Source organism: Eleutherodactylus coqui, chromosome 1 (genome assembly GCF_035609145.1).
Source record: "Eleutherodactylus coqui strain aEleCoq1 chromosome 1, aEleCoq1.hap1, whole genome shotgun sequence".
NCBI classification, from domain to species: Eukaryota; Metazoa; Chordata; class Amphibia; order Anura; family Eleutherodactylidae; genus Eleutherodactylus; species Eleutherodactylus coqui.
In genome coordinates, this window is record NC_089837.1 from 244,267,749 (window position 1) to 244,294,770 (window position 27,022).

Here is a 27,022-nt window from a genome sequence, read left to right on the forward strand (position 1 = left end):
CCGGCTTTGCTGGGTCCCTGGAAGTCGCTCAGTCTTATTCACGGGACTAAGCCGTAATACCAGGCACAGCTGTTATACAATATACACATTATACAATGTGCGGTGCCTGGTATGGACTGAAATATCAGCGGTGCTCACCCAAGTGCTGCTGTAATTTTAATAAGCTGATCAGCATGAATCCCAAGCGGTGGACCCCCGCTAATCAACTAACGATGACCTATTTTGAGGATAGGGTGAAAATAGGAAAAATAAGACACACATTTTATATATACATCACACACACAGCTCTACTACATGGTATATCCTTGCTGATTTCCAGACATCACCAGCTCGGCAGAATCCTAGATACAGTGATCAGCCCCTGGTCATGTGATCCCTGACTTCACCCACACAGGTGATCATATGACGGTGACGTAATTACAGGTCCAGGTGACTTCTGTCGGCTTATCCAGCATACAGTACTTTCTACCAAACTGCACAATGGTTCCTCCCACAGCAGTGACGTTACCGCAGGTCCTTCAGCCCACCGGATCTCTGTGGTGGCTGTAGGTTGGTGTCTTCTGTCAGGACCACTGAGTTGTGTCTGAGATAATAACAGCTTAGTTGTATTCTCATTTTGTTATTTTTGTCCTCCCCTTCCAAGAGCCCTAACTTTGTTGTTCTTCTGTCAGTCAGGCTCTGTATTTTATATATGTTGTAGGACCTGCAATGACATCACCAGGGGCAGAGCGATGACGTCACCAGGGGTGGAGCATGAGAAGCACCTACAAACAAATATACATACTCACAGTCAAGTGGTCGTTAGTAGTTTGATTGTCAAAAAAAATCAAGCACCTAGGAGTTGTCAGAATTGAATGAAACTTTCTCTGTGTGATTGTAATGTTGATATAAGTAAATGACTACAATATAAGAGCAAAGGCAGATTTACGACAGAAAACTGAACACGAGGGGAGGCTCTAATACCCTGTTGGGCCGACTGTAGCTTGGATGCAAGATGTGATGCAGGTGGGCATGGAGTCATACAGGTTTCGTATGGTATTTTGCAGTGTTAACGAAATCAGATTAAGTGCCCCTTTAATTTGAACCTCTCTCTCCCACCTCCAAGACTTCTCCAGAGCAGCATCAGTCCTCTAAAAAGGAACTACACCAAACAATCCGGGCAATCCCTGACACACAAAACTTCAGGCGTGCTCTAAAAACACACCTCTTCAAGAAGTCATACCACATCCCCTAAACCAAACCCCTTATAACATGCTCCCTGTGCAACTGACTGCAATCCCTGCTAGCTGCAATCCACTGTCCCCTGTAGTCATACCGATTCAGCCATCAGACGGCTTAAGTCTGACCATTGCCTATGTGTACAGCATCCCTTACTCTCCACCTCACCATACTGTGCACATCTCCAGCCCTTTACCTTCTGTATCACCCCATTACTTGTAGTATGTAAGCTCGTTGGAGCAGGACCCTCACCCCTATTGTTTCCATCAATTGATTACTTCAGGTAACTGTGGTTTTTGTATCTGTTCTCCCCTGTTTTGTAAGCGCTGTGTATTATGTTGGCACTATATAAATAAAGATTATTATTATTTGCTGTAACTCACCCTCTAGATCGTGCAAATGCGGGCTTTTAGGCTGTTGAATTTATCATCCCAGATAGTGCCATACATGTTCCATTGATAAATCTGGTGACCAGGCAGCTATGGAAGTGTGACAATGTTGTGGGGACATTCCTGTGACACCCTTGTGTGTGCGGCCAAGCATTATCCTGCTGGGAAATGTCTCTTGGAATCCCTGCCATGAGAGGAACACATGTGGCTGCAGGATGTCCTGAACATATCACTGAACTGTCATTGTCCCTCGTACCACTACTAGGGCTGACCGACTGTTGTATGTGATGGCCTTCAGACCATCACACGAGCAGTAGGGGCAGTGTACCGCTCCACAGCAAAGGCAGCATTGGGACGCTCACCCTGAGGTCTCCAGACACGAACATAGCCATCGTCAGTGCCCACACTAAACCTGGATTCATCGCTAAATACAACCCAGATCCACTCTGTAGCAGTCTAGTCTTATTGTTCACTATACCACTGCAAACTGAGGCGACAGTGAGTGGTTGTCAAAGGCAGTACATGTAGTAGGTGCTGTGAGTCCAAATATCCTTCAGCCAGTTCCAACAGACACAGAGGACTATAACAATGGAGCCACCTCTCTCTGCATGGTGGACAATGAAACAGTTAGAGCTGCTTGTGCTTGTTGGATGATCAAACTTCTCTATTGGTGGTCTGTTGAGGACATCCTGAGCCCTTGTGCTCATGCCCTTATGTACCCACTGATCCCGACACCTCCTAACAGTCTGGTCAGAACGGCCCAGGTGTTGGACAATTTGTTGATACAACCATCCAGCTCCTCGCATTCCTATAAATTGCCCCCTCTCAAACTCTATTAATTGAGCGAAATCACTTTGATTCAGCATGTTTAGTGGTCAACAAGCTCTACACAAGTGGAAAAAGTGGTCCACTACACGCAAGGAGCCTCTGAGAGCCTTTTTATAGGCCACGAGTGGAACCACTTTTAGGTCCTCAGGTGACAAGACCATTCATCTAATCACCCCACAACTCTAATAATTTACATACTGTATCTGCCTGAGATGTAACTGCATGACGAGTTTTACAGCAAAATGACAACTTCTTCTTGATTTTTCTTGACAAAGCGTGTACAGGCATATATACATATGGATATACACACACTTTATCTACAAGATAGAGAGTGGAAGGGAGGAAAGGGACATGTAGAGCAGTATAACAGCGAACAGAAAGTCCAGTTGATAATATTTTCCTTGTTTCAGCATTGGCATTATCTTATTTTACCTACTGTAAACCTTAGATGATTTTGCCCCAGCTTTGGTGACACATTACATGACAGATGTCTGCTTAGCTGTAAAAATGTCATATCTTGATTACTTCTCTCGGACATGTCACCACATGTCTGTGCAGACCATTGAATAAGCACTAACATGTCCGTATCTTCAGAGCACATGGTTTGCTATGTTAGCCCCCCATTAGTTTTGCTTAGAATCAGTACTATGTCATGGTGTAAAAGTATATTCCTTCTGTACAGATTTGTCTGGAAGTGGTTACTAACACAGAAAATGTCAGGAGCATGTAGTACGGTAGTATGTGAGAAGAGGTTCCGTGTAAGCTGCCAAGTATGGACATATGGACAGACACACACACACGGACACACACACACCTTACAGGCAGTTGTTACATCTAAAATGATGTGATTGGGGTAATATAAAGCCAAATCCCCAAATGTTTCTGCCAGGAATCACTGCACTGCGGCTTTTAGTGCAGATCCGCATGTAAACTTGCATTGTTCCACCAATGACGCAACTGAGTAAACAAATGCAAATCAAAATTGCACTAAAATCCGCACCATTAGGGCGCCTACCCACTTGCGATTTTTTTTCCTTTGCGTTTTTTCTGAAGAGCAATTAGGATAGAATGTGTTCTTGTCCATTTGCGGGTTTTTTTTCGGTCCGTTGCAATTTTTAACATAGGAACTGTCAGTTGCATATGTGTCCTTATTTTTCTCTTAATGCACCCATGAATGTCAATAGAAATTAACGGAAAAGGCGCGAAAAAGGCGCGGAAACCGCTGCGTTTTTCACGCACGAAAATCGCAAACGCAAGTCGGTAGGTGCCCTTAGCTGACAAACTCACCACGAATTCCACAACAAGCAGCAACTTTATGTCTTGCAGATTTCAGGACATTTTCTCAACTGCCCTGTGAAATGCCTGCAGTGGATATTCCACAGTGTATCCGTCTGGTATGAACACCGCCTAAGGGTAAACATATTCAAAATGGTGTGGATTTTTCAGAGCAGTAAATAGGCACCAAAATCTGCGTACTTTCCATGCCAGAAACCACCTCAAAATCTAAAACATTGCTGTGGATTGTGACACGGATTTTAGTATGCAGCGGACTTCACCCCTTCTATTGAAAAGGTGACATTCGGTAGTCTGTGGAGCTGCACCCAAATCCACAGCAAAAACAGCACCAATGGTGTAGATTTTGACCCGGCTTTTGAGGGCTCGTGCAGATGAGCGTAGGCGTACATATGCTCGCGTATCGGTGCATTCTACTGTACTTTTCTCTACTGCTGGGCCTGTGCCCATTAGCGTGGGACACACCCGCACCATGAATGAACTGGCTGGGCAGCCTAACTAGTCCCCAGACTTATTAACACCGCAAAATTGTGCATTTCCATGCACACCCCCATAAACTCCTAATGTCTGTTATATGGATTCGTATTTTGTACATGTTACCATATGCTGGTCTGAAACCGGTGTTATGTTGCATAGTGACCACCTTTTAAAAAAGCATGGTGAAATTTCTTTTTTTCCCCATCACCCCTTCCCCAAAACAAAGTTAATAAAAGTTAAACAATACATTATATGCATCCCAAAGTGGTACCAATAATACCTACAGCTCATCCTGTAAAAAAAGGCCTTATATGGCTATTTTTTATGTTCATGTAGCAAAAAAAGAAAAGAAAAAGAAAATGGAGATTAGGGCCGCTGTAACCCATGTGCTTTTTCCAGTCTGAGGGCTTATTTAGACGACCGTATGTTGGCTGGGTTTTCACGCCGAGCCGATATACGGTGTCCTTGTCTGCAGAGGGAGGAGAATGGAAGAGCCCGGAGCAGGAACTGAGCTCCTGCCCCTGGCCACTATTTGCAATGGTGTCTGCCCCTGTCTTGCCCCCTCCTATTGCAAATAACGGCAAGGGGCGGAGAGGGGGCAGGAGCTCAGTTCCTGCTCCTGGCTCTTCCACCCCCCCCCCCTTGCAGACAAGGACACCGTATATCGGTCGTCTAAATAAGCCCTGAACACCACGGTAATCGCGGTACAACACTCCTATTGATTTCAATTGTGCCTCACAGACTTGTGCTTGAAGATGCCATTTTCTAATGCCGCAATTTTTGAGTTCTGACTTCTAAATTTTGGGACATTTTTGCGCTTTTTAATGCACCTCATCACCCATCACAATGAGCATCAGCCAAAGAACCAATCAACAGCCAGCACGTTGTGAAGGCAGGATTTTTGAATTGGCTGAGCCGTGGCATTTATTGGCTGATTCATAGATCCCGCCTCCACAACGCACTGGCTGTTAATTGGCTGATCAGCAGCTGAAGCAGCAATCAATGCAGCGCTGGATGAACCAATCACAGCCATTGCATTGGTTCATGCAACGCTGCATTGATTAGTTCATCCAGTGCTGCTCAGCCAATCAGAACCATCGCTATCTGGAGACAGGATTTATGAATCCAGCAACTAGGAAGTGATCTTTTGTTGGCAAATGAGGACTGCTCCAGAGAGCAGCGGGAGGACCCCGACTGAGCATGCTAGGTAGGTATTCCATTTTTTTTTTTTTTTTGGAGTGCAGCTAGGGCTAAGTTTCTAATGTTAAAGTCACATTGCATGAAAACTGTGATTTTGTGCGTTGCAATGGAACAAAAACGAAGACTCCATAGGGAAACATAGGCTACAAAAAAATAGCAAATCACTGCAAATATAGAGCATGCCACAATTTTTTTTCCTCGCAAGGTAGCATCAGAGAAAACAGTGCTAATGTGAAGGAACCCATTGGAAAGCATGGACTTCACATACATACGTCTTCTCGTGCTATTGCGGCAAAATCCTGCGCTTTTGTACCTGTGCGTAAGCGGCCTAACAGAGCTGATCAGGGCGTACTAGGACCCTGCAGCTCTGCTGTGACATAAGCACATCCATTACCACTTCCGCCTTCACTTTTTAGTACATTTACTGCACTTGGTACTTAAAGGGGTTGTCCCGAGGCAGCAAGTGGGTCTGTACACTTCTGCATGGCCATAATAATGCACTTTGTAATGTACATTGTGCATTAATTATGAGCCATGCAGAAGTTATAAAAAGTTTTATACTTACCTGTTCCGTTGCTGGCGTCCTCGTCTCCATGGTGCCGACTAATTTTCGCCCTCCGATGGCCAAATTAGCCGCGCTTGCGCAGTCCGGGTCTTCTGCAGTCTTCTATGGGGCTCCGTGTAGCTCCGTGTAGCTCCGCCCCGTCACGTGCCGATTCCAGCCAATCAGGAGGCTGGAATCGGCAATGGACCGCACAGAAGAGCTGCGGTCCACGGAGGAAGAGGCCATCTTCAGCGGTGAGTAGAGAAGTCACCGGAGCGCGGGGATTCAGGTAAGCGCTCCGGTGAGCTTTCTTTACCTCCCTGCATCGGGGTTGTCTCGCGCCGAACGGGGGGGGGGGTTGAAAAAAAAAAAAACCCGTTTCGGCGCGGGACAACCCCTTTAAGGGGTTAACAGAGTCTGAGACAGGGCGCATTATTGGAATGCGAGAAGCTGGATGGTCTTATTGATGAACTGTTCGTCACCTGGACCATTCTGATCAGACTATTAGGGGGTGTTGGAACCAGTTGATGGGTGATGGCATGCACAGAAGGCAACCGGGCTCAGGACACCCTTGACAGACCACCAGTAGAGAGGATTGTCTGACAAGCACAAGCAGCTCCAACAGCTTTGTTGTCTGCCATCCAGGAACAGGTGGCACTATTGTTACAGGCCCGTGTCTGCCTGAACCATTTTCAGGTGCTTGCCTGAAGGACATTTGGTCTCACAGTGCCAATCCATGTGTACTGCCTTTGACACCTACCCATCTTCGCCTCCATTTGCAGTGGTGTCTTGAACGACAAAACTGGACTGCTACGGAGTGGAACCAGGTTGTCTTCAGAAACAAATCTAGGTTTAGTTTGGGCACGGACGACGGCAGTGTTCATGTCTGGAGACCTAGGGGTGAGTGCATCAATCCTGGCTTTGCTGTCGAGTGGCACACTGCCCCCACTGCTGGGTGAGCGTTGGGGGTACATTACATATGACAGTCAGTCACCCCTAGTAGTGGTACGAAGGACAATGACAGCTCAGCGATATGTTCAGGACATCCTACAACCACGTGTTCCTCTCATGGCGGCTTCCAAGAGGCGTTTCCCAGCAGGATAAAGCTCAGCCGCACACACAAGGATATCACAGGAATGTCCCCACAACATTGTCACACTTCTGGGGATCCCCAGTCGCCAGATTTACATGTATGGGACCATCTAGGTCACCAACTTCCACAGCCTACGAGTTTGCACCATTTAGATGCTCAGTTACAGCAAATGTGGACTGATATGCCGCAGGATACCATACGGAACCTGTATGCCTCCATGCCCACCTGTATCACATCTAGTATAAAAGCTTCCATCCAAAGCATGGGGTTCATCCGGCGTTGTTCTGTTCCGTGGAGTGACCGGAGCTATCTGGCCACGGGGATTCTCTGCTTGTGGTATGGAGCAGTAAAGCGGAAACGCCAGCGCAGATGTGACACTACCCTAATACATGGATATTAATAATGTGTAAGTTTTCTATATTTCTAACAGATGGCACAGGGAAGAGTGCCAACAGAAACATCTTTGGCATTTCCAGGCACTGTGACTACAAGGACCCTGATGATATCTGCTATCCACAATGTGATTAGGAAGAAGGGAGATATACATGCTCCTTCCTAGCTGTGGTGGCACAGGGGGCATACTCCAGCTGGCGGTGCTGTGCTGGCACAGCGGAATGCAGCAGTGAAGGAGTGCGCCGTGTGCTCTCCTCCCAGCCGTGCCTCCTCCCAGTGGGCAGTGCTGGCAGGGTTAGGTTGTCTGCACCCTGCGTGTGCCCCTCACTAGTGCTAGTGGATCGGGCAGTGAGCGGCGCTGTGCAGGCTGACAGTCCAGCCTGTGCCCGGCAGATAAGGAGGGCACTGGCAGCCGATCATTGGCAGAGCCGTGCCTTCTGCAGCCGAGCGAGGTGTTGTCAAGATGGCAGCAGCGGGAGGTGATGTGCCCGGGCTGCACATGGACGGCTGTGGCCAGCGGTGCTAGGAGGGAGGTGTTGTGTGACGGCAGGATCGCTGAGTCCAGCCCGCCAGCCCGGGACAAAGAGTGCGCGGAGACATGGAGCCCGTGTAGCGGCCGCGGGATGCGCGCAGGGGCAGCCGCCGTGTACCCGCACCACTAGGCACTGCCCTGTACTCCGCCGCACAGCTGCAACCACAAAGACATTGGCATTACCCTGGCAACTATGGCAGACGCTCTGCCCGCCGCCTCTCCGGAGAGGGACGTGGATATAGACCCGGACTTCGAGCCGCAGAGCCGGCCCCGCTCCTGCACATGGCCCCTGCAGCGCCCCGACTCTCAGGCCAGTCCGGCCAAGCCTGGCATCTCCGGGGAGGCTGGGGACGCATCGTCCATGATCCCGGAGGAGGACGACGACGACGAGGAGGTGTCCGCCGCCTCAGCGGCTGCAGCAGGGGACTCCGCGGACAGAGGGACGCTGCTGCTAGTGAGCGGCGGCGGCGAAGTGACGGCGATGACGGTGCTGGCCGCCCCGGTCGGTGGAGTGGAGCCGGTGCCGAGCGCACTGGGGGCCGGCGGCAGCGCTGTGAGCGGGGCGGCCGGGCAGCAGAGGAAGTGCTCGTCCCGCAGGAATGCCTGGGGAAACATGTCGTACGCGGACCTCATCACTAGGGCCATCGAGAGCTCCCCGGACAAGAGGCTCACGCTGTCCCAGATCTACGACTGGATGGTCCGCTCCGTCCCCTACTTCAAGGACAAGGGCGACAGCAACAGCTCCGCCGGCTGGAAGGTGAGTGCTGCACGTGTGCCGGGAGAGTCTGCGGAGACCCGTCACTGCCTACATCTTGACGGGGAGATCTGCAGAGACCGGAGCCGCCGAGCGCTGCACAGTCCCGGCAGACGGACAGGGCAGATATGCCCTAAATAACACATGCAGCGGTTTAATGGCCTCTATTGGTAACAGCCGGCGGGCATAGCGAGAGGGCGGCGGATGGAGGCGGGGAAACAGAGCCGAGGGTATGTGCGACCCCAGGTCCTCCGTATCATATCTGCCACGGCTCCTTATAACACCCCCATGGACATATCCGGCGGTCTGTAGAGCAATGGAATGCACGGGGCTGAATTGCTCATGTACATACAACTACTAATATATATATATATATATATATCACACTTACATTATATATATATATATATATATACACACACACACCTACATTTTTATATATATATATATATATATATATATATATATATATATATATATTCACATACACATATCTATTTTTTGTTCGGCAGGGTTAAAGAGTGCCAATACTCCAAGTATTTAAGAGCTGCACTTCCTAGAGCCCCTTGCAGTGTTGGCACCACTATGGGGTCTGTGTGCGGAGTAGTGCCCTTGCACTTTCCCTCCAGCACCCATCAGCAGCCCATGATGTCACCTGTCGGCTGCAGCAGGTTCGGCAGTGTTAGGGGGGCTGACAGTTGGTCTTCTCTCTTTTTTAGTTTAAACCAAATCCAGCCGGGTGCATCCTGTGTGTTCATTGTGAGCCTGCGCTCCTCTGCCACGCTATACCTGTATGTACAGATGCCAGCGCAGGTAGTCGGACGCAGTGTAACATGGCGGAGGGCGCAGGCACAATATATAGGTTAGTTACGGTGTATTATATTAAAGACTGCCGTTTCAGCAGGAATGTCTCCTTCATGGTAATAGATGTAAATGAACGCATTCTTAATGTATTGATTGATCTGCTGGCAGGGCACTGGAGGAGATGCGTCATCCGTCGCCGCGCCGTGTTGTGGAGGCAGTAGAAGATGGGGATTCACTCAGCTGTAGTGCCTGCCATGAGGAGCCATGTAGGGGAGCTATTCTGTCACCGGGCGGACTGCGTATGGCACAGAGAGCTTTTCACAGACTCGGGCCGGACTCATGCCACATGCAGCAGACATACAATAACATGCGTACTTGCTGCGTGCCGCCAATTGCCATGCATTATCTTGATGTGTATGCACATGTAATCCGCGCTAAGATAGAACATACTGCGATTTTTGTTGCATGTGAATGTTGCGCGATTCATGTGAGTGGCAACATGGGTGCCTATGGAAGATTGGTACGGCGTATGACGTGCACAAAATCTGTGCACTTAATATGCTGTGACCACACGCTCGTCTGATTTTCCGCGGAATTTCCGCCCTTGGAAGCTGCCATAGGATTGCGTTAGCAAACGCAATCCTAGGCAGACGGCCGCGGTTTGTCAGTGTGAAATCTCGCGCGGCAAACAAACCGCGGCATGTTCTATTTCTCAGTGGGGCTCGCAGAGCCCCGCACAGAAACGTCACTGCCCGGCCGCTGGCTCCGGTCTGCGCATGCGCCGGCTGCCCGGCAAGCCGGCACATCAAACAGCCGGAGCCGCGGGTGCGGGTGAGTACGCACTGCTCTCTGCATGCACTCGGGTCGGGTCCAGCGGCGAGAATCCTCGCAGCCGGATCCGACCCGCCCGTCTGCAGGTGGCCTTAGGCTAGTGTCACACAAGCTTAAGCTCATTTGCGCCATGTATTTGCGTACTGGGTGTTGCGTATTTACGTGCACAAGTGTGTGTTTTGCATGCGCAAAAAAATTGTATGCATTCTGCCGTTCATTGAAATGAACACTTAAGTTAATTAGTTCAGCATGTGCTATTTTCACGTGCTGCGTATCTAATAAATAAAATGTGCGCGCAAAATACGCTTATGTGAACGAATCAATTGAAGACAAAGGGTTTTGGTCACTGCGTATTGTGCAAAACACTGGGAAAATACGTTCGTGTGACACAGGCCTCATGTCTACGGGGGGGGGATTCCAAATGCGGGAGCCCGCAGCAGAAACCTGCCTGTGGCCAAGGACTCTCCTTACCTGTACGGGTCTTCTTTTTTCTCTACTGCAGATGTGTGCGGAAGCGGCGGCGCACATGTGCAGTAGAGTTTACTTTTTAAAACTCCTTTCCCGCACAATCCGCGGCCCGTGCGCAACTTCAGTTGTGGGCAGGCCACGGATCGGACGGCTTTCATTGTCCTCAATGGATGGCGTCCGTGCGAGAACTGCACTGAAATGGAACATGCTGCGATTTGATTTCCGCACCTGAATGTTTGCAAATCAAATCTGCATGCTTTAATTCAGTTGCGGACACCCATGCTTCCCTATGGGTAGCTTGAACTGCGGATCATCCGCGCGGGTGCCCCACGCGGATTCTGCAATTCAAATCTGCCTGTGGACATTGGGCCTTAGACCATTCAAGTCAATGGAGAGAGAAAAAAACAGCACGCAGATGCCCTCCATGTACAATCCTGATGCTGTCTGTTTTTTGAAGAGATGCAGAAAAAAAGAATTGCTCGTTTCAGGTTTTTTTTTTGCGGATGTGAAAAATGGAAGGCATACGGTCCGGATACTGAAGCCACTCAGAGCCACACACAGGTGGAAAAACATCCTTTGCAGAGATAACACAGATGTGTTTCTTTAACAGAAGTGCGCACCTTGCCTTAGTAGGCCTCATTCACATGGGCGATGCGTTTTTACGCCGGCCGCATCGTGCCTGAAAATAACAATAATGAAGAATAGCCACGATCAAGTCCTGAGATTAATTAGCGTTTTCTCATCCATTTACATGGGCATATCGCGTGAAAAATACGCTGCAGTACGGAATTCCGTCGGTCGGCAGAAATCCTCAGAATGACTGCTAATGTTTAAATAGAGCCAGCTGTCTTCTTTCTTGAGGGCTGACGCAGGTAAACTCTCTCCGCCTCCCCTTGTTTGCAGCGCCCATAGCAGTCTATGGGAGCCTCCAGTGGTTTTCATCAAAAGATAGGTCAAGACTAGAGATGAGCGAGTATACTCGCTAAAGGCAATTGCTCAAGCAAGCATTGCCTTTAGCGAGTATCTCTCCACTCGAGACGGAAGGTTCGGGTGCCGGCAGCGGAGATCTCCCTCTCCCCCCTGCTCCCTCCTGCTGACAGCCGCTACTCACCGCTCCCCCGCGCCGGCACCCGAACCTTCCGTCTCGAGCGGGGGAGATACTCGCTAAAGGCAATGCTCGCTCGAGCAATTGCCTTTAGCGAGTATACTCGCTCATCTCTAGTCAAGACCTATCTGTTGATGCAGCGTGAAAAAGCGACGACTGAAAACTGTTTGACGGTGCCATTTTTTTTCACGCGACCAAAAATCGCCCATGTGAATGAATGCATTGGAATCCAATGCTTCAGATGGTCACGATTTTTGGCCGACATTTTATTGTGGCTAAATATCTGCGACAAGACGCTTGTGTGAATAAGGCTTTAGCGTGAGACATCTGCCCGTCTACGGCCAGCAGGAGACCAAGACCGTTTCCAATCATCTGCAGGGCCGTATGGAAGTTTGTATACTATGGTAAAATTGTCTCGTTACTTTGTGTCTAAGCTAACATCCTGAGAGAGAAAGGCAGGAGATTTAGCAAAACTAGTGCAGAGCAGAAGGGGAACAGTTTCCCGTGGCAACCAATCAACTTTTAGTATTCTAAGGGCTTTTGGAAAATGTAAACAGCAACTAGATTGGTTGCTATGGGCAACTCCTTCACTTTTCCTTTGCAGTAGATTTTAAGCATCTTCGTCGTTGACTGTAAGGCTGCCATAACAGAGCTGTCAGCTATCCCTCCATACCATCCCCCCATACACATGCACAGTCATCTTGGCCAGGCAGGTATATGTTTTGTATGTAGTGAGGGGAGAGACCACTACCAGGCACAGAGGTGCCTAGTAGTGGGCTGTCAAAATCCAATTGCCAACTTTCATCTCCTCCAACATTTACCATTGGGGAAGATTGAGGAGGACCCCTTGGGGCCCTCTTCCACGGGACGACTTGTCGGGCGAAGATAACCAACAGACTGTCCCATCAGTGATTGTTCTATAAGAACGATCATTGCTGAGTGACTGGAGGCAGAGCGGGCTGGAGATTGTTCCCACCCGCCTCCATTCACAGTCAACAGGCAGTTTACAGATGAGTGACTGCCTGATCGTCTTTTATTTTTTATGCACGCAGAAACTGAACGATAAGGAACAAATTATTGTTCAGTCGGTGCATGCATTTAGGCTGAACGACAATCATTCAGATTCTTGCTGACTCACAGGAATCTGAGCGATTCATCTGCCCATGTAAAAGGGTTTTAGGCTCAGTTCACATGCAGAATCTTGTGGTCAAATTTTCAGTGTAGATTCTGCCTATAAAACTGGAGAAGAAACCGCGAGGCTATTCTGCCACAGTTTTTGCTGCAGATCCGTATGCAGTCTTGTCAATAGTCAAAATCCGCTTTTGGAATTCCATTGTATCTCTGCATGAAGACGCAACATGTCTTGACGGAGACCTGCATGGATACAAGGCAGAATTCCACATGTGGATTTCGACAGAGGTAATTGCCCATGCAGATCTGCTGCAAAAACCGCAGCAGAAGAGTTGCGGATTTTGGCCATAATTTTACAGACCAAAACTGTGCAGAAAATTCCACTGTTGATTGGCCAAATTGGTGGGTTTGGGCAATCTATATCCAATGTGTATGGCTACCCTGAGAAAGTGACAGCACACTGTGTATTGTCACATGCCTGCTTTTGTATGTGTGGACTTGAGGGCGAAAGCACACGGCTATTGGAGCAACTACGCTCACCGGTACGGATTGTACCTGAATGAGGGAAATTTCTTCCCTCTCGCCAGTCATTCAAATTCCACGCCAGAGCGCAGGAGTTTGAAAAAAAAAAACTAAAATAGGTCTTGCCCGATCTTTCCCGCACGTGAACTACGGGGCAGGTCCTATCTTTTCATGGCCACATAAAGGAAGGAAAACACGTTCATGTGTTTAAGCCCCAAGACACAGTTATGGGCCATTTACACAGGATGATTATCGCTCAAAAGTCGTTCAAATGAACGAATTTGAGCAATAATCATGCAGTGTAAGCGTATAAAAATCGCTCACTATTTGTTCACAGGTTTTTAAGAATTTTTTAGTCAGCATAAAAACCATTGCTGGATCGTGGCTTGTTGTTCAGTGTAAACGCTCAGCTCTTCACACAGAAGGTGATGCGCGCAGCAAGAATCCCGCGATCCAGCGGTGAAGTCTGACCATGTAAACTCTGCGCGAGCTCTTCGGCGGTGACATCGGCGCTCGTGCAGTCGTTTACCCAATTGTCGGTCCGTGTAAAAGGGCGATTGCCAACAATTTATCTTTAAAAGCAGTCTGTGATGTTCCTTATTCTGTCCTCACTGAATACAGCATAAAATAATGGCAGACATGCTGATTTCAGCGGTCTGTCACTTAGCGAGGCTGCACACAGGCGTAAGCGCATATACGCTCATGATACCCTAATTCTATGAGTCAGTCCGATTACTACGATACCAAACTTGTATAGTTTTTTTTTTTTTTTTTGCTGTACTACTTTTATTTTTTTCAAAGACATTTATGTTATTTTCTGCTGCCATCTTCTGCGTGCAATAACTTTTTTATTTTGCCATCTACATAGTTGTCAGAGGGCTCCTTTTTTATGAGACATCCTTTGCAAGTTTACGTTGGTACTATTTTGGAATACGTAATCGCTTTTTATTGCATTTTTTCTGGGAGACAGCGTGACCGAAAAAGTACATTTCAGACGTTCTTTATTTTTTTTCCGAATGACATTCACTGTGCGGAGTAAATAACGCATTACTTCGACTTTTCCCGATGCGGCGATACCAAATTTTTGTTTTATGATTTATATCTTTTTATTATAGATATGGCAAAAGGGGGTGATTCAAACTTTTATTACTTTTATTTTTCACAATTAGTAAAACTTTATTCATCTTATTTTTGCTTTCTTTTTTAGCCCCCCTAGGAGACCACAATTAGCGATGCTTTGATAGCTCCTGCAGTATGATGTATGACAGAGATGGCTTGATAGGCAGTCTGCCAAGACAGCCTGGGGACATTTAACCCTTTCCAGTCCAATGTCGGGCCTGCCCCGACATCATCATTTTCCTCCACAGCTCCAATGTCGGGGCAGGCCCGACACTGCAGTGCAGGAGTGCATCTGCACCCGATCGGCAGACACATTGGGTGCAGATACACTTGTGCACTGGTCCCCATCGAGGACCCCCTAGGAGAAGGCAGAAAGGGTTTTTAACCCTTTCTGCCTTCTCCTTTACACATTACATAGCGCTCAATTAGCGCTATGTAATGCATAGAGATTCCGGCCGGCCGGCGATCATGTGACCGCCGGTGTTACCTGACCCCCGGCGGTCACATGAACGCCGAGCCAGGAGCCTGCACTGTGGGACCTGCTTACCCGACCCCCCCCCCCCCCCCCCCACAGTGCAGTGAGCACCTGCACCCTCTGAACTCTGTCAGTTCAGGAGGGTGCAGGGAAAATGTATTTTTTCTCACCCATTTTCCCCAGCTCCAATTTATTTGGAGCTGGGGAGAATGGGTGAGAAAAAATAAATGGATTGGAAAGGGTTAAGAACGCCCCCGGCTGCCATGACACCTGCACGGCTCCCTGCCATCTCATCACGGGGCCCATATGGGACCCCAGAACATCGTTCGGGGGAATAAAATTCCGCTGTCAAAATTGACAGCGGAATTTAAAGGATTAATAGTGCCCGTCAGCCGCGCGGCTGATTCCAGCTATTGCCCGCGGGTGTCAGCTGTAATAAACAGCTGACGGCCGCGCTGTATGAATAGAGGTCACGCCGCAATCTCCCTTCATACATACTCCGACGTTGCAGGACGTAACAGTACGTCGTGTAGCGTTAAGGGGTTAATCTCTTAGAAAGGGCAACATCACACAGACAATGGTGTTCCATTAAAATGACAACACAGTATTATATGTGGATTGAAATAACATGTAACATCGATGGGGAGTCCAGCCTTTTTCTCACAAATCATGTTTGGGAAGCGGGCCTAGACATTTTGTCCTGGTCGAACAGAACAGTAAATATTCCTTCACAGAAGCCTTTATTGGCAGTAATACAAATGAACAAGAACTCGGCCTTGAAAATGACATTTCACCGGTTACCAGCAGATTAAATATCCCGTTTCACCAATATGTCACCAAATTTTTGCTAACATCTTGTCATAGTGCCAGTAGTAGCAGTTAGTTCCCAAAAGCCAGACCGCATGATATGATCTAGTGTGCTATGCACGGCATCTCAATTTATGTGGCCTTAAATAGAAAAGAGATGCAAATATCAACCGCAGTGTTTTATGGATGGCCACTTATTTAGGTGTAGGGGAGTTGTACGGGGAAGAGAGTCCACATATCCGTTATGAAAGGGGCTGCATATTAAAGGACCACCGGGGATTTATTGTACTTATCCCCCTCAGTACATATAAGTGAGCTAGTATTATCTTGGTTACTTATTTCTATCTGTCTAAACCTCTTGGCATCATTTTCTTCAGATGGACATGTTATCTCAGTTTTGTGTTCATTTTCTCGTTAAATTCTCAGTCTGTGTGATGCTGTTACATTATTTTTTTCTGCAGAAACAGCCTAGAAGGGGAGACAGACTCCTGTCATAGTAACTGATGGTGATCACACAGCTCCTGTCACACCGTTATACTAGAGGAGATCACAGCTTAGGCTCCTGATTGTATATTTATGGTCTGTAGTTTATATCGGGGACTATAGAAGGTAATAATTAAACTGTCCATCCCTAACCCCCTCGCCCATGCAGGCAATAATGGTATGTCCTCAGCTAATGCTGTGCTGATGCTTCATGGAATTCATGTGAAACTGAGAGCAAACATTTTTACTTTTAGGGCTCATTCACAAAACCGTATGCGTTTATATGTTCGGCCATATGCGCCGTTAAATTACATGCATGAAAAATTGTCACAATCAAGTCCCGAACTTTAACCACATATTTTCTGCCATTCACACGGGCGGCTGCTGCGTATCGGAAAAAAAATACGCTGCAGTATGGAAATCAATCGATCAGCAGAAATCCTCGGGATGACTGCTAATTCTTAAATAGAGGCAGCTGTGTACTTTCCGAACGTTGGATGCAGCTAAACACCCTCCCTTTTCTCCCCGCTTCCATGAAAGTCTATGGAGGCTTCCTGCATATCTAGGTAAAAGATAGGACAAGACCTATCTTTTGACGTAATGTATAAAATTGGCGACTGGATGTGCTATTTTTTTCTGGCGCAATTTTTTTTTTACATGCCCCAAAATCGTTCATCTGAATAAATTCATTGGAATCCAATGCCTCAAGTGGTCGCGATTTTTGAGAAACTTTTTTTTCTTAATGCGGCTTAATACCTGCGTAAATACAGTCATGTGAATAAGGCCTTAAGATGGTGCTTAATAAGCATCAGGGGCTTTACTGCATGGAAGATCTCCGGAGTGTGACAGGCATGGAAAAATGTCTTTTTGCTGTAGTGGCCCTTTAATATTTCTATCTTACTCTCCTTGTAAAAACATTAAAAAGTGAGTTTATTGCCATAGAGCCCATGCAAAAAGCTTCATACACTTCTCTTGCTAGAACTGCCAAACCAGCAGTTTAGTAAAAAATGAAGTTTTGTCCAACCATTTTTATTGTTCCAATTAAACCACAATAAAAATGAAGCAACTTTGCAACTAGTTGTGATTACAAATGTTCTACCATGTTGTGTATACAGCTCCTATCCTGATCCAGGCGCCCCCATGGTTGTCACCTTGGCTTACCTCCTTCCAACTGACCCCTGCTATTTGCTCACCTAGTGTGACTGCAGGAACAGATTAGGTGGTTTCACGTCTGCGTTGGCACCTCCGTTCAGAGGTTCCGCTGCAGAAATGATGCAAACTTCATGCAGCGCTTTTTCTTCTTTCTAAAAGCTTAGCAGCTTAGCGGAAACCAAATGGAGCCCATTATAGTCAGTGGGATCCATTTGGCGCTGTTTGGTTCTTACCTGAGACGGAGCCGTTTGACCGGAGAGCTTCCTGAGAGCGCAGGTGGTAAACCACCCTTAGGCCAGGGTCACACAGCTGTAAGCGTAAAATACTGTGTGGGTCACGCCGTGGAACTGGCAGCAAAATTCTATTGCACATGACAGTATATCTCACACACGCTGTCATGCGCAATCCATCTGTTTTTTTCTTTTGTTTATATTTCCTGTGCTGTCGCTTTACAATGGCGCGTATACACGCCGTCCATACCCATTGGGCTTTATTGCACATACATACACTGCAAAATAGAACATCCTGCTTTATTTTTTGCGCCCATGCATTACGCAATACCGACACACTAATTTGAGTGGAACAGCATAAGGCAATGTAATTCATTGCTTGCAATTTTCTGCATAGACAGGGTTTGTTTGTAGTCTGTAAGGATGGAGAAACGGACTAGTAGCTCTACTAATGCCTCATGTCCACGGGAGCTTTTTTTACTGCAGAATCTAGGGAGAGCGTTCCACTCCAGATTCCGCAGCAATAACCCTCCAAAGCATGCTATGGAAAAATTACTTGGTTTGCGTTTTCCACTCGCGGGCGAAAAATCGCAGCATGTTCCATTTTACTGCGGTTCTCGTACTGTCGGCTTCCATTAAAATCAATAGAAGCCGTCCGATCCGCTGCCTGTCCGCAATTGACATTTCAGATGGGCTGCGGATTCCATGGGAAAATTAGGAGTTTGAAGAAAAAAAATCAGTACTGCGCTTGTGCACCGGCCGCAACTTCCACAGTACAGAAGAAAGAATGTACGAACAGGTACGCAGGGTCCCCGGCCACGGTCGGATTCCGTACAGGATTCCCCATGCGGGATCCATGCGTGCCCATCGACATGAGGCCTAACTCCTTCTGCACCCTCTTGTCATGTGACCGTAGAGGCAGACTACAAACTTGGTTGCTTTGTAGTCTGTAACCATAGATACATACGGGTGTGCGTAGGAGCTGTACACAAAACAGGCAGGAGACTTTTAGTTGAAGGTTGTTTGTAAACTTGCTTAATTTTATACTTTTTATGGATTGGATCAAGAAAAAAAATTGGTTGCAAAGGTTTCCATAGCCTTTATGTGACCAAGCTCAATATTGTATCCTGAGGAGGTGGGCTGTGGAGACTGTAGTGGCAGGTAAATATTTAGTATTGAAGCCAGGAAATGCAGTGTATGGTGACACTTTTGCGATGTACCTAACAATACGAGCAGACATTGTATCTGATCTCTACACATGTACCTTGGTTTGTGGAACAATACGATGGCACATTGTTTCTTTTAAATCACCAAATTGCTTCGTCCATCAAGAACAAGTTTGTGGATTGACTTTCTGCAGTTTTCTTAGAGCCAAGTATTCTTATAAAAATCCTTAGCTTTGATCTTGCAATTCTTTTTCTTCACAGCAAATTGGATGACACCAATTAAGGGTACTTTTACACGCGCTCCTAGTCACCTGAGTGATCGCTCAAAACAGCGACTGTCATCCAATGTAAACACGGGACCTGACAAGACATGAGCCCCAGAATCGCCGACTTGTCATAGTCGCTTGCCTCGCTTAAAAACCAAGCCACTGTTGGGCCATGTAAACAGGCAGTTGTTCATCTATGACAGTTTACTCGGTGGTCGGAAGAGATCCCCTATTTGCTCCACCTCCATTCAGTGAGCAATTATTAATTGCTCCTGTGTGAAAGCTCCAAAAGTCATCCCATGGAAAAGTACACTAAGACCGGTCAGGCAACCCACAGCGGAATCCAGCTCTGACTCCGGCTGGCGACGCGATACAGATACCAAAAAGTGTGCAAAAAAGGTGTGTACCAGACAATAGACCCCAGCAATCAAATGTATAGCCTATGGATTTGCCATAAATTTACCTGTTGTATAAATCAAGTTTTTACGTAAAACATATTTTTGAGGAATTTCTTTCTTTTTTTTAAATTTTAACATCACAATCCATATTTAACCCATTTGGGACCAGCCACTGTATATATACCGCGGCTGGTTCTGGGCTTAGAGGACCGCCGATAGTAAAAATATGGCGGTGCTCTAAGTCTTTTGCCTCTGCAATCAGTCAGAGCAGGAACGGGTTATCAGCTGTTAATGACAGCTGATAACCCGGAGCAGAAGGCAGGAGGGGTTTTTAACCCTTCCTGCCTTCTGCTTCCCTGATATACAGTGCTCAATGAGCACTGTATGGGCAAAGTGAAAGTAAGAAGTACTTTCACTATGGGAGCCTCGGGGGGTCATGTGACCTCCTGGGATTCCCTGCTATGCAGAGCTGGAGGGTCAGACTTAGACCCTGGCAGCTCTGCAGGTGACTAATGTCACCACAGGGGTTGCTTTCCCCTATAACTAGGGCTCCTATGGACGTCCTAGCTATAGTTGGAAAGTGTCAAAGTTAAGAAAAAAAAAAAAAAGTGAATGTCCCCCAGAGGTCTTATATGATGTCATGGGGGACATAGATAGTAAAAAACACAATTACATACATAAGTAAAACAAAACAACAGAATAAGACAACAATACATACAAAAGAAAGAGAATAACACAAAGTAGACGCCAACAAAACCGTCGCCGTATGTGCCCTGTAAACCAAAACCATACATACTATATATCAAAACGTCCGAAATAAATAGAGGAACCCATTTCCATACTTTATTTTAGTGTAAATATAAAAATAATTAAAAAAAAAACTATAAATGTTAAAAAAATCATTTTTTTAGCATTTTACCCCCAATAAAACTAAAAAACGGAAAAAAAGGCAGTGAAAAAGATATTAAAAAAATAGTCCTATATGTCACGGAGAGAAAAACGCAGCAAAAATAATTTTGGTAGCTAAAGGAAAAAAAATGGAGCAGTAAAACCGCCACATGGGTAAAATCCCTAAAAAGCGTCTGGTCCTTAAGGTACAAAACAACCTGGTCCTTAAGGGGTTAAAAAAAAACTAAAATCCTGCAGTTTTCACACTATATCCTGCTGTTACGTTGTTTGTTCCTTGGCGCTCACTGAAGCGCCATAGAACAGTTTCTGCTGTTCTCATTATCCCATTGGCTATGGCGTACGGGCTGGTATTCCTGTTTACCCAACCATGAGAGGGCTGTTGGTTGCTGGACTCCGCCATAAATGGGTACTCCTGGTCTAGCGTGCAAGTTTATTTCAATGAGGAAAGGGGAATATCTGCTGGCAGAAGAATCAGACATGGTAAAGTCAAACATGCTCAGTGCTTCTTACTTAGTCATCTATTGATGGCAGACCATCATACATATACGCCCCATAAACATTAGATTGCTGGCTGGCCCAGGAATCATCAGCTTTGGCCAACTTTTTATGTAATGTGTATGGAAAATGTTACAAGGATGTCTAGTGTGAACCTAGCTGGATGGAGGTGCTCAGAAGTGGCCGGATAGTCACCTGGCATTTTTGTCTTTGAAAAAGCAGATTTTTTAAAAAGTAGCGTGCGACATGAAAGTCATATTTTCTTATAGTATTTCTTGAAGTACAAGGAGAGCTTAAAGGAAATGTACTTTAACTCCATAAGGACATGGCCTATTTTGGGCATGAGGACGCAATGATTTTTGGAGAATTTTCATCTCAACTCTTCAAAAGTCATAGCTTTTTTATTTTTCTGTCGACATGGCCGTATAAGGGCTTGTTTTTTGCGTGGCGAACTGTAGTCTTTATTGGTGCCATTTTTCGATACATAGACTATACTGTAAAACTTTTGTTAACTTTTTTATGATAGCAGGGAGAGCAAGAACATCAATTCTGCTATCGTTTTTTTTTTACAGCGTCAGGGCTTATTCCGACGTGTGTGTATATCGGCCAGATTTTCACGCCTGGCTGATATACGCTGTCTCTCTCTGCAGGGGGAGGAGGCAGCCCAGGCCAGGAGCAGTGCACTGAGCTCCTGCGCCTCGCCACTATTTGCAATGGGAGGGGGCAGGGCGGAACCTAGAGGGGGCGGGAGCTCAGTGCACTGCTCCTGGCCCGGCCCGCCTCCTCTCCTTGCAGAGAAGAGCAGCGTATATCGGCCGGGCGTGAAAACTCGGCCGCTATACGCACTTCTGAATAAGCCCTTAAAGGGGTTGTCACGAGGCAAACATCAAAATTTTAAATTAGCCCATTCCCCCTGTCACCCCCCCCCCCCCCCCCCCGGCATAAAATAGCAATTTAAAGCGGTTTTTAAACCGCTTGCTACTCACCGATCTGACAAAATATGAAGTTATAAAAATCTTCTCCCTAAGATGGCCGCCGCTCCTTTCCCAGGGATGCACCGCGGTTTTCTCCCATGGTGCACTGCGGGTCTTCTCCCATGGTGCACCATGGGCTCTGTGCGGTCCATTGCCGATTCCAGCCTCCTGATTAATCGGCACACGTGACGGGGCGGAGCTACGATGACGACGCGGTGACCAGCTCTCCGGCACGAGCGGCCCCATTCACCAGGCAGAAGCACGGACTGTGCAACCGTGTCTAAAAACGCCAGAAGACATCTGAATTAGACGGAGCCATGGAGACGGGGACGCCAGCAACGGAGCAGCTAAGTGAATAACTTCTGTATGGCTCATATTTAATGCACGATGTACATTACAAAGTGCATTAATATGGCCATACAGAAGTGTATAACCCCACTTGCTGCCACGAGACAACCCCTTTAATCATGCAGCATAAATGACACAATACATTTTTTTTCTCCGGATTAGTATGATTACAACGATACCAAAATTCTTTTTTTTTCTTGGGTTTTTGCACTTTTCTGCAATAAAACCCCTTTTTTTGGAAATTATTTTTTTTATTAATCACTGCATTCGAAGTCTTTTTTATCTTTCCATGGATGGAGCTCTGTTAGAGCTTGTTTTTTGCGTGATAAGCTTTAGTTTTTATGGGTACCATTTTGGAGTGCACACGGCTTTTTTGATCACCTCTATTAAAAAATTAGCATTTTGCCTCAATTTTTTTAGTTTAGTTTAGATTTTTTTTTACACTTTTGCCGTGCAAGATGAAAAGTGTGTTCAATTTGTTGTACGAGTTAAAAATGCAACTATACCAAATATGTAGGATTTAAATTTTTTACATTTTTTTACACTAATAGGGAAAAAAGGTTTTTGTGGTTTTTGGTTTTTTTTACATTTTTTTTTACACCTTTTATATCCCTGTAGGGAACTTGTACCATAACAGCTATGATCGCTATGATAAAGCATTGCAGGACTTCTGCCCTGCAATGCCTTATTGCTTGTAATAACGATCATAGGCAATGGTTCCTCTGTGAGCCCTTTATATGCCGCAATCTACATAGATCGCAGCATGTAAGGGGTTAACAGCGGGGGGTCGCTGTCCTGATGCACCGCTGCTATTGCAGTGGAAGGCTAGCTATCAGTGACTCCTGGCTCCCATTGCCAGACTGCGCGGGATCTCTTGTGATCTTGCGCTATCCACAGGGCATAAGGGTACGTCCTGTTGCATTAAGTACTCTGCAACCAGGACGTACATTTACTTCCTAAGGCGTTAAGGGGTTAAAGTGAAATGCATTATACACTCTTTGTATAAAAAAAAATAAAATGAAGCGCCTGGAAGTAGTTGTCGTTTAACTGCAAAACTAGTCATGCAGTTACATCTCAGGCAGATACACAAATGATTAGAGTTGTGATGTGATTAGATGAACGGTCTAAGGCCCTAAAAGTTCCCCCATGGCCTATAAACAGTCTCTCAGCACCTACTTGTGTGTAGTGACCTCTTTCTCCACTTGTGTAGAGCCTGTTGACCACTAGACACCTCTATGACACAATCCAATAGGTTTCGGCCCGCTAACAGTCTGCGAGGGGGCACATTATTGGAATGTGAGAAGCTGGATGAAGCTCGATGAATTGCCCGTTACCTGGGCCGTTCTGACCAGACTGTTAGTGGGTGTTCATGCCAGTGAATGCCCGATAGTGCGCACACAAAGCGACCGGGCTCAGGAGGCCCTCGACAGACCTTAAGTAGAGAGCATCAACTGATCGTTCAACAAGCTTAAGCCTCCATTCAGGTGTTCAGTTTTCTGTAATAAATTCTCCTCCTGCTCTGATATTGTAATCACTTACTTATATCAAAGTTCCAATCACATATATTAAGTTTCATTTGCTTCCGACAACTCCGTCTAGGTGCTTGATGTTCGTTTTGTACAATGAGGGTATGAAAAGTGTTAAAGGCTTTCGCAAAAATATCTGTTTGTGTAATTTTTGGGGAGGGATTAAGAGTTTTTCCACCGTCGTAGTTTCTGAGCAGTACGAGGAATCTATTCCGGGAGGTGCCATAAAAAGTGCTCTTACCTCCTTTGCTTTTTTAATTTATTTTTTGAAGTTTATTTTTACAATCCTAGAGAGAAAGATGAGCCAAGAATGACTTGTAGTCATCGTTCTGACATCCCCCGTCATGGAAGATTTCCTCAATCGCTAAGCCAGCGCTACATCTTAATAGAAGTATCCAGCTCTTGTAACAGTGTGGGAGGAGGACGAGTCGTGCCAGATGTATACACATCTGTTTCTAATCTCCTCTATGCGTACGGACTGCAGTTCTAGAAGGATACAGCAGTGTCACAACCTCTTTTCATATGCTCCATTTTGTAAACAGTGAAGCAAGTCATCCTTGCTCATTCTCCTTTACTGGATCGGCTGTACAGAAGTAAGACACAACTTTATTTGCAGCCTTGACGAGATGTGAAGGAATGTCCTCAGTGATTTTCTGCCATTAACCCCTTTTGTTGTTTGCTTCTACAAATTGTAGACTTACTATGGGTGGTTCAGCCAGACAATGGTGTAGTATTGCAGCCCTCCTCCTGAGAAGACTGCCAACTGGAAAATGCTCTGGAAACTGCCATATAGCCTTTCCAGACTGCTGAACCGTAACCATTGCTTCTCTGTATCTCTTTAGCTTAAGTGGTCACTGATAACTAGCAAAAGTACAAATCCCTTTACTTACCTAAAATTACATTTTTGTGCTCGAAATATCCCTCTAAAGCGCTGGACACCCTACTTCCTTGCATTTTTCTCTTTCCACTGCTTGTTGTGCAGCGATGCCCATCTCTAGTAACAGAGACACTGAGGTAGACACAGGTGATGACTTATGCTTCCCATAGAAGTCTATGGGGAAGGAGAATGGTAAAAAGAACTTAAGGCCCATTAACGCGTAACAATTATCTCTCAAAAGTTGTTCAAACGAGCGAATTTGAGCTATAATTGTTCGGTGTAAATGCACAAAAGTCACTCACTTGTCGTTCACAGTTTGTTTCCCATAGAGGTGAAGCGCTGAGTGAGACGCGGACAAGAATCGGATCCAGCGGCATGACTCTGTGTCCAAACATGGATGACGTTAGCGGTGACATCAGCATTTATGCACTTGTTTAAACGACTGTGGGCCCGGGTAAAAGGGCCATTGCACAGATACTGTAGCAGTTAACTGGCCCCTCTCACACCTACAATTTAATTTTCTATTGTTCCTTCATAAGAGCTGAACAATAAGAAAAAATGGAAGCACCAGACGCAAATGGTGCCAGATGGACTCCATTGACTATAACGGAGTCTGTCTGGATGCATTCAGCTCTTTTGGATTTTCCCAGACCAAATAGCACAACACGCTGTGCTACTTTTTCCAGGTTTTAATACTAGGTTTAAAGAGCAGAGCCTCCAGGGCAGATGCGAATATTCCCTTAGGCTAACTTCACATAGGTGAGTGCGATATGGGGGCCGTGAATTCCACCCCCATATCGCGCTCCCCAACCAAGTGAATTTCCCAAGGATGCAAGGCCTTTTCATATGAAATCAGTCTTGCATCAATGGTGCGTTGCTGTCACCAGCCCCATTGAATACAATAGGCAGTGCGATGCAAGAACACGCCCAAAGATAGAACATGTTTCCTGCATCGCATCCTGTTGCCATGCTCAAAAACATCACTCATATGTATGACCCCATTTAAAAGAAGGGGGTTCATATTTGTGCGTCTCGCAACACTCAAATCTTGTGTGATTTTATCGCCTGTGTGAAGCCGGCCTCAGGCTAGTTTCACACGAGCGATCACAATTTTGCCACGTGAAAATCACATCTGTGTTCACTGCAATTTTTGAGCATCAGCAATGCTTTTTTTAGAGAATAATCTTGCATCGCTGCCGTTGCAAAAGTCAATGAGACTTTCTAATGTTAAAATCACATCGTATCACAGCGCATGTTTGTTGTGATGCGATAAAACGCAGGCTTCATAGGGTTACATGGGAGATAAAAAATCGTACATAGCAGAAAGATAGAGCATGCTGTTTTTTTTTTATTTCCCAACATCGCATCAGTGAAAACATCAGGTGAAAATCGCATGATTTTGTCGCCCATGTGAAACCACGGTTGGTGTTTTCTGTCTCTGACAGCTACTTAAGTATACACCAGTCAGTAGTGCTTAGAGATTTTGCTCGCCGGGGGAACACTGATAGAAAATACTATATACAAATGATACAATGGCCAGATACAGTGTTATCCCTCATATACACACAGCAGCTTATTCTGAAAAGTCACGTACGCAAGGAAACCTGTCCCTTGCCTAAGGCTAGCTGCATACAGGATGTGAGGCGATTTTTAGGCTTGCTTCTGTGAGATTCCGATCGTCTCCTGCGATAGAGGAGCAGAAGTGTTTCCGATTGCTTTTAATGGGAAATCTCGTATTGCCGCTGAAGTACATGCGTCGGATGAAAATCGGGCTCTTCAGAGTCCTGTGCGTGCGCTCTTACAAAGAGCCTGTGCACGGAAAAAGAGCCCGTGTGCAGGTACCCTTAGAGCTCCGTCACATGGGTGTATTTGTGCACGAGCAGAAAAAAGATCCCATTGATTTTAATGTGTTTGTACACTTTATTCCTTTTTTTTCTACACATTTTACCACACGCGCAGAAAATAGGACCCATAGAAGCCAATGGGAGGTGCGCAAATGCGTACACAGATGCGCAATTTGCTGGAACTCATTACTCTAAACAGCCATTGAAATCCTGGCATGTTGCTGCACACAAATGAACATGCCCTGCGTGCGCAAAAAATACAGTAAAAGGCACCGATAAGTGCATTAAAAAAGCTTTGTTAATAGCACAAAAACGCATGTGCTCATCTGAAGGAGCCTTTAGGGATTTGGTCCTGTTTTGCAGGCATGAAA

At 46.2% G+C, this 27,022-nt stretch overlaps 1 protein-coding gene across 1 annotated transcript in view; it reads left to right on the plus strand.

Moving 5' to 3' along the window:
* The first annotated feature begins 7,758 nt into the window (after positions 1 to 7,758).
* The window catches only part of FOXO3 (forkhead box O3), a 121,703-nt gene continuing 102,439 nt past the window's right edge, over positions 7,759 to 27,022 (plus strand). Inside the window, exon 1 of the mRNA XM_066607493.1 lies at positions 7,759 to 8,724. Coding sequence (XP_066463590.1) covers positions 8,161 to 8,724 — 564 coding nt within the window. The 5' untranslated portion in view covers positions 7,759 to 8,160. The remainder of the gene's footprint in view (positions 8,725 to 27,022) is intronic.